We start from the raw sequence: 8,263 nt of genomic DNA, 5'->3' as shown, positions 1-8,263 counted from the left end.
GATCAATTTAACCTGAACCAGTTTGGGATATAACTGTTTTGTACATGCCTATGCTCTTAGACCACCATCAGCAGGATGCATGTAGCTCTGTAAGGTGCCCATGAGATGATGCGAAGTCGTATGTTAGGAAAACAATGTTGGAGGAGGGTCTCATTAAGAGAAAGGCCGTGAAGAAGGGCGTGTTTGGACAAGGAAGAGAGATAGAAGGTCAGTTAAGCAGATATTGTCGATTTGAAGTTGTATATCTTCATCTTGTAGGATGAATTTACTAATCTTATATTAATTAACTAATTTTAAGACGGATCTATAAGTTTTATAACTAATCAACCTTTTTATTCAAGTTGGATTTACTAATTTTAACTTAAGATAGATTTACTAAATTTAGGTTATGATAGATTTACCAACTTCATAACAAGACATTTAAGACGTGTTTACTAATTGTGTATCTAACTTTTTAAATATCCTAACAATAGTTTTATAAACTGGGGTTGATAAATAAGGGTTGACTCAAACACAAACTAAAAAACCCTTATAAACCAAAGAAACAAAAGGCACGATGGCATTTTGGTAGTTACATATATAGCGTAACTACGCTATATCACAAACACTCATGAGAGTATTAAATTACGCTATAGAATTTACAAATATTGTAATTTCATTACGCTACAAATAATATAATACCTTATAAATTATATTTCAGTACTAATTAAATTACATTACTTACCAATTCTATAACGTAATCCATTCAATAAATACACTTTCACATGGTTTTTTGAGTTTGTACGTTACCCGCCCCCTCATAAATACACCAAATTCTATAATTCGTACATCACCAATTACATATTACTTTTATACACATTAATAAAGTAATAATAAACAAATAAAAAAGGAGAAAAATTGGGTATAAATACACACGCAAGTACCCCAAATTTAAACCCCTAGCTAACCAACCAAGAAGCCATCTTCATCTTCATAATAATAATAAAACCACCAGTGATGACGGTGAACATTACGTCAATAAAAACCGCATCAGACGGAGTCTGGCAAGGCGATAACCCACTCGACTATGCATTTCCATTGTTAATTGTCCAAACTGCGCTCGTCCTCGCCGCCAGCCGCTCACTCGCCTTCCTTCTTAAGCCTCTCCGGCAACCTAAAGTCATCGCCGAGATAGTTGTACGTTCAATTTCAATTTCAATTTCGTTACCAAAACATTTACTGCTTAATCACACAATCACCGGAGCTGTTTTCAACTTTCCGGTGACGTAAATTGTAATTTGCGATCTAATGGCACTGGCCGGAGATTTTTAAGATTTAAGATGTAAAGTTAGTTAGGATTTTGATTAATATTAGAAAAAATTGCATAAATGGTCCATGACTTTGACGTTATTTCAAGTTTGATTATTAAGTTTTAAAAATTGCAAATATAGTCCAAATAAGTTTTTTACGGAAAAGAATGTCGACTTTATTAGGTCAGTGCATGTGTCAGTTAAGGTCGGTTTTGGGCTAAAACCGAAACTTTGGTTTTTGAATTTTAGAAAATTGTTCTGTTTTGGTTTTTCAATTTTCGTTTTGGGTCCGGTTTGGTTTTAGTTTTTCCGTTTGATCTTAAAAGTTTCAGGCTTAAGAAAATCGACATAGAATAATGAATTTTGGCCTGAATCATTTTGTTAATCATTAACTAATTAATTATATACATTTAGGCTAAAATATTTGAGTTATATATTTATTAATTTTTTTGTAAATTACTTTAAATAAAATAAAAAAAACAACAATATATTAATTTGGGTTGGTTTTGTTTTCGGATCCTGTTACATACAAAACCAATAAATTTGGTTTTTACAAAATCATAACACCAAATTGTCGATATTTGTTTCGGTTTAGTTTTTCCAGTTTTGGGTCAATTTTGTTACTTTCATGCACACTCTTAGATTTCATCACCATCGACTATATTTTGCACTAAATGAATGGTGATGAAGTCAACGTTAGAAGTTGTAGAGATTATTTATTTATTATAGTTCCAAATTTGAAAAGGCACATTTAACCTCACATGAATGATAAATACATCATTTTTCCGTTAAAAACTAACTGGGCTAACATCACGAACTGAACGTACAAACCGTTTCACGTATGTTTGGACTAAGTTGCAACTTTTAAATATCATTTGGACCATTTATACAATTTTCTTTTAAACATTTAACTAAATTTTCCGGCAATGAATATTCAGGGAGGAATTCTACTAGGCCCATCAGCCTTAGGCAGGAACCACTCCTACATGCACCGAATATTCCCCCGGTGGAGCACTCCGATCCTCGAATCCGTAGCGAGCATCGGCCTCCTCTTCTTCCACTTCCTTGTCGGCCTTGAACTCGACTTATCCTCCATTCGCAGAAGTGGAAAACGCGCATTAGCAATCGCAGCAGCCGGAATCTCCGTCCCATTCATTCTTGGCATCGGAATCGCATTCGTTCTGCGTAAAACAATCGATGGGGCTGATAAAGTTGGGTATGCTCAGTACCTTGTGTTCATGGGAGTGGCTTTGTCGATAACTGCTTTCCCAGTGCTGGCACGTATTCTGGCCGAGTTGAAGCTGTTGACGACTACTAGAGTAGGTGAGACCGCGATGGCTGCGGCCGCGTTTAATGATATTGTGGCATGGATCTTGCTGGCTTTGGCTGTTGCACTTGCTGGTAATGGTGATGAAGGTGGTGGTAAAAGCCCACTGGTTTCTGTTTGGGTGCTTCTTTCAGGTTTGTTTTTCTTTTTTTTGGTATATTGGTTTTTATTAATAAAAATGTGAGTTTTCCAGCCTAAAACGTTGCAAATAACGAAGTTAAGATTCTGTTAGTCGTGGACCGTTGGAACCGACAACTACCAAAAGATGAGGGCTGGGATTAAGTAATGCACCTTGTTTTTTTGAAAAATATATTGTTTTTGTTTAGTTAAATTATTTTTTGTCACGATATGTTTGTCAGGCAGTCACAAGAAAGGAAACTTTTGTCCTGCTGTTTGTAAAATATGTTCCGAAAATTGTACGTGTCCAATTCGTTATGAATTTTAACACGACACGAATCTAACATTAAATTAACGGGTTTAAATTTAGTATAAAAGGTTTAAGTCATTTTCGGATCGAACGACAAACAAGTTTACCTACGGGTCATACACGGGTTGACCCTTTTATTTTTTAACTTCTGAAAGATTATTTATTTTTTTATTTTGACAAGTTAAACACAAACTGACATAAGTTTTATAATAAAAATGTATTAACATGACAGGGCTTGTTATTGTACAAATGACGCTTAACATACAAAGCGTACAAAGTTCTTTTTTCATCCATAATTATGCATTAAATAAAATAATTACACAACATATATAAGTAACTGAAGTAAATAATCACGCATAAAAGTTACATAATTACGCAACATGTAAATATAATTATGCAACTTATAAAATTATCACGCAACCTATTTTAATAATCACCCAACCTATATTTAATCCTCCGTACGCTTTGATCGTTAAGAGCCCTTTGTATTTATACATTTTACTGAGTTAATCGGACCGTGCTTGTGTCAATCCACGAATATTATTGTCGTATTGAATTCACATGTCATGAACTGTGTCATACTCAAGTTTGTGTCGATTTTTCAGCTTATGTCGAGTTTGACCCGCCAATTTGCAAACACAGTCCCCTTTAATGGGTCTATAGTTCATGCTGTTTTGATTTGTAACAAGTGCTACTAAATCTGATCATAAACTGCAAATCAAATTTGAAAACTAAATTTTTTTTTTTGAATATTATCAGGATGTGCATTTGTGATCTTCATGATGGTTGCGATCCGGCCAGTCATGAACTGGGTGGCTCATCGTTGCTCACCAGAACACGACACAGTAGACGAAGCCTACATCTGCTTAACACTCGCTACTGTTATGGTCTCGGGCTTCATAACAGACCTCATTGGCATACACGCCATTTTCGGAGCTTTCATCTTCGGGCTAACCATCCCGAAGGGAAATTTCGCCGAAAAACTAATAGAACGAATTGAAGACTTTGTTTCTGGATTGCTTCTCCCCTTGTACTTTGCTTCCAGTGGACTGAAAACTGATGTCACTAAAATCAGTGGAGGGAAAGCATGGGGCCTGCTAGCTATGGTGATCGCTGCAGCGTGCGGTGGCAAGATTTTGGGGACGTTTGTGGTGGCGGTATTGTGTATGATGCCAGTGAGGGAATCGATTACACTAGGGTTGTTGATGAATACGAAAGGATTAGTCGAACTCATTGTTCTCAACATTGGCAAAGAAAAAAAGGTTAGTGTAATACTGTAATGTTGAGCTCGAGTTTGACTCATCAAATGGTTGAGTTAGCTCGTTTATTTTTAAAAAAATAAAAATCATTCTTAACGCATATTTACGCGTATAAAAAAAGTTGAGTTATAAGTAATAAATTTTGGTTTTATTACAAAACAAACCAACAAGAGAGCATACCTCGGCTCGTTTACAAACGAACTGCTTTCAAGCAAACCTTTACTTTTTAAACATTCATAGACTTAATTCAATAATCTAAATGTGTATAGTCTTGTTGCAGGTTCTTAATGATGAGGTTTTTGCCATATTAAGTCCTAATGGCACTTTTTACCACTTTCATCACAACTCCTGCAGTCATGGCTGTCTACAAACCGGCCCGTAAGAGCGGGAGTAGAAGCTCGACCTCCGGGAAGAAATATGATCTAAGAATCTTGGCATGTGTCCATGGCCCGGGAAACATATCTTCATTAATCAGTTTGATCGAGTCAACGCGGCCCATTAACAAGGCGCAGCTCAAACTCTACATAACGCACCTAGTCGAGCTAACCGAACGCAGCTCATCTATCGTGATGGTCCATCGGTTCCGCAAAAATGGTCTTCCGTTTGTCAGCCGTTTTAACTACCTGGTCCGCGCGTTTCACGAGAGACTGGCGGTTGCGTTCCGAGCCTACGGACAAATGGGCCAGGTTGTAGTCCGGACCACCACCGCCATCTCGGCTTTGTCAACAATGCAAGAGGATATCTGCCACGTGGCGAAAGAGAAACGAGTGCCGATGATCATATTACCGTTTCATAAACGATGGATAAAAACCGACGGTCCGGATTTGATCGAGGAAATTCATAGTTTTTAATAATAAGTGAAATTCATAGTTTTTAATAATAAGATCAACTATAAAACAAAAGACCAAAAGATATAATAAGCATTACTTCTCATTTAGTTGGACAATTTACCAACCCTTTGTTCACAATTGTACATGTATACTATAAACCTTGACTTCTTTCAACACAGAATCCTTACTCAACTCAACAAGGGGAAAACTTTAAACACAAACTCTTAATGAAAACCCGCACCAGCCCAGTTTCCTTCGGATTTCCCAGACGTCTTACCAGTATTAGACGGCACGTGACCAAAACTATCAGCAAAATCATCTTTATCATCGTCCCAACCCGCCCAGTTATCTCCATTATCACCCGCATGCTTTCTATGCCCGTCATTATCCCAATCATCCCAACCACGCGAACCAACGTTATAAGTCCTACCCGATGAAGTACTGACCGAGATAACATTATTGTCATTCCAAGCTTTTGAATCCTGATAAAACCCGTCACTTTGGTTATTATTTCTTCGCCAATCATCACTCTTACTTGGGGTTCCGGTCCCGGTCCCGGTCCCGCCTTCTTTCGTGTACTCTTCAACTTTTTGAGAAGCTAATGCCATGACACCTCTCATGATTCCCCATGTCATTTGCCCGATTTCAGTTGTTTTTGCGGTCACAGCATTGACCGTTTCATCATAGCCACCGTCTCTCACCTGTTTATGAGACGATTTAACATATTAATAAATAAATAATATTAATATTGCTGCATTCGAATAACGAAAGACCTTTGTTGTGAGTTCCTTTGTGCCGGCTTGAACCACGTTAGCCGCTGACTGTGCAGCAGACGCAGCAACAACAGACAGCTTACCGAGTCCCTAAATAAACAAACAAACATGTTTAATAAAATCTTGAAATGATAATAAAATGATAATAAATTTTCAAGAAACTTGCATGCACCTGAGTAACCGAAGAGAACACATCGCCTTGAGAATCATTACGCGGGACAGGATTAGGGGACGATCCAAACCCAACATACTTTCCTCCCTGCGACGGTGGCAATCCTTCCGGTTTTGACTTATTCTCAGCCATCTTCCTAGCAAAATATTCCTCTTTTCCTACTGCAGAAACCTCAGACTGTGACTGCGAAGACAAACTTTGCGTAGACCTCGACCTAGCAGGCGCACCGCTACCACCACTACCTGTTCTAAAATCTCCAACTGTATTGTTTCTCCTCATATTATCAGGAGATCTACAACTTTCATCATCAATGTCACCCCAGTTGTCATTCCAACCACCATTTCCTTGAGTATTACTAACTCTAACGCCACCACCGCCCGGCATTGGCGGTTTCTTATCACTACCACTTTTTTTCGGGCTCTCCTTCACCACCGGCGGATCCCGCCATGGCTTACCTAATAAAATAATAATTAGCATTGGCAACTTTCTGACACGGACCTGTAAAATGACATGAAACGACATGAAGCTGAACAATTTTGTGTTTGGGCTTAACAATTTTCGTGTATAAACAAGTTAAACACATGTTAACATGTTAATGATCCATTAGTGGATGTTACATTATAAAATTTAGACTTTTATGGATTTTTGTTTCGTACATGTTAAGGATTATGTATTATTACGACTTTTATGAACTTTTAGCAACTTTTGTTTCACTACTAATCCCAACTATCGCCTTTTGGTCATTGCCGGTCCCAACTAACGAATTGGCTACTGATGGTCCCAACTAACGAATTGGCTGCTGACGGTCCCAACTTTTAACGTGTTTGTTCCTAACGGTCTGTGACTAACAGAATCCTAACGCTGTTAGTTGTAAGTCGCTGGAAAAACGTTTTTGGCTGGAAAACTCACATTTTTTCCCGAAAACTCAAAATTTCCGTCCCAAACAGATTGGTAACTTTGTATCGGACCTTTAGGAACCTTGTTCTACTAAAAGCCCCAATTATTGAGGTCGCTAGAACCCTAGAACCATCGTCGGAATCAGTTGGTGGTGCTCAAGTGACGGTGGTTGGTTGGTGGTGAGTCAATTGGTGGTGGTGGCAGTGTCCAAGTGATGTTTTCCGGAAAAAAAAATGTGACTTCCGAACAAAAACGTTTTTCCGGTGACCTGTAACTAACGGCGTTAGGATTCTGTTAGCCGCGGACCGTTAGGAACAAATACGTTAAAAGTTGAGACCGTCAGCAGCCAATTCGTTAGTTGGGACCAACAATGACCAAAAGACGATACTTGTGATTAATAAAAACCAATATACCTTTCCTAAGCAGGTTCATGTTCGTGTTTGAAAAAAAAACAACACTATTAGTTATCGTGCACATGCAATTATGTCGTGTCTTATCATGTCGTGTATGGGAACCTAATCAAATAATATCTCCTAAACATTTCCAATAAAATAATATCACAACGCCACTATCGAACAAAACATAATCAAATACCATCTCCTAAACATACCTTCTGCCAACGCCTGAATCCGGTCACGATACACGGAGGCGGCATTGGAGTTATACTTGACGACAATATCAGTCTCCTTGGGGATCCCATACTGGTTAAAAAAGCTATTGAGTCTCTCATTGCCACCGGCTTCCATCTTACAAAGCTGGATTTCGGACCAGGAATCCATGGTAATGGAGCGGACGAAGGAGATATGGACACCGAGGCCGCGGTGCTTGCCGGAGCATTCTAAGCACATGAAGATGCCGTAGGAGACGGAGGCCCACTGAGGGTTCTTTTGGGAACAGTCAACGCAGACCCGGTTGCATGGGTGTGATTGAAGGTCACGGAGACGCCGTGATGCCGCCATGTTACGCCGGTGATCGGCGGTGTGACCGGTTGGATGGATCTGCGTGAAAGGTGTTGGTATGTTAAGGTGGTACGTTATGTTTTGGTTTGGTTTAGGAAGAGAGAGAATGATACGGATTGGTGGACACCATTGATAATGATACACCAATCCTTTTTGTATAAATCATCTTCATTTTCTAACTATTTTTTTTTCTTAATAATCTTAGTAATTATGAATGTTTAAGGTTTGTTTGAAGTCTTGAAAATGTTTAAACCAATTATAACTTCTTCTTTTTTTCGAACGGTACCAATTATAACTTTTGATCAGCCGATTTCTGAATATAGCGAAAAT

The 8,263-nt window shown here is 38.4% G+C and overlaps 1 protein-coding gene and 1 pseudogene across 2 annotated transcripts; one reads left to right on the top strand and one right to left on the bottom strand.

Annotated features, from left to right (window-relative positions):
• Positions 1-964: 964 nt before the first annotated feature.
• Positions 965-5,153, top strand: LOC143541174 (cation/H(+) antiporter 20-like; annotated as a pseudogene). The gene is made up of 4 exons (XR_013136716.1): positions 965-1,176; positions 2,228-2,750; positions 3,803-4,305; positions 4,583-5,153. The product of XR_013136716.1 is annotated as a cation/H(+) antiporter 20-like (transcript).
• A 35-nt stretch (positions 5,154-5,188) lies between these two features.
• On the bottom strand, positions 5,189-8,082 carry LOC143541133 (putative ADP-ribosylation factor GTPase-activating protein AGD6). Its single transcript, XM_077034032.1, has 4 exons — positions 7,585-8,082; positions 6,078-6,532; positions 5,906-5,995; positions 5,189-5,833 (listed from the first exon to the last, which is right to left on the bottom strand). Exons 1-4 carry the CDS (start codon positions 7,931-7,933, stop codon positions 5,357-5,359), a joined length of 1,371 nt encoding a protein of 456 aa, XP_076890147.1. The 5' UTR covers positions 7,934-8,082; the 3' UTR covers positions 5,189-5,356.
• Between the last annotated feature and the right edge of the window lie 181 nt (positions 8,083-8,263).

The sequence above is a fragment of the Bidens hawaiensis genome, unplaced genomic scaffold (genome assembly GCF_021521415.1).
Source record: "Bidens hawaiensis isolate Kalapana, Puna unplaced genomic scaffold, B.hawaiensis_p1.1 tig00012472_1, whole genome shotgun sequence".
NCBI lineage: Eukaryota > Viridiplantae > Streptophyta > Magnoliopsida > Asterales > Asteraceae > Bidens > Bidens hawaiensis.
Note: the sequence above shows the minus strand (reverse complement) of the source record. Positions and strands in the feature narration are given on the sequence as shown.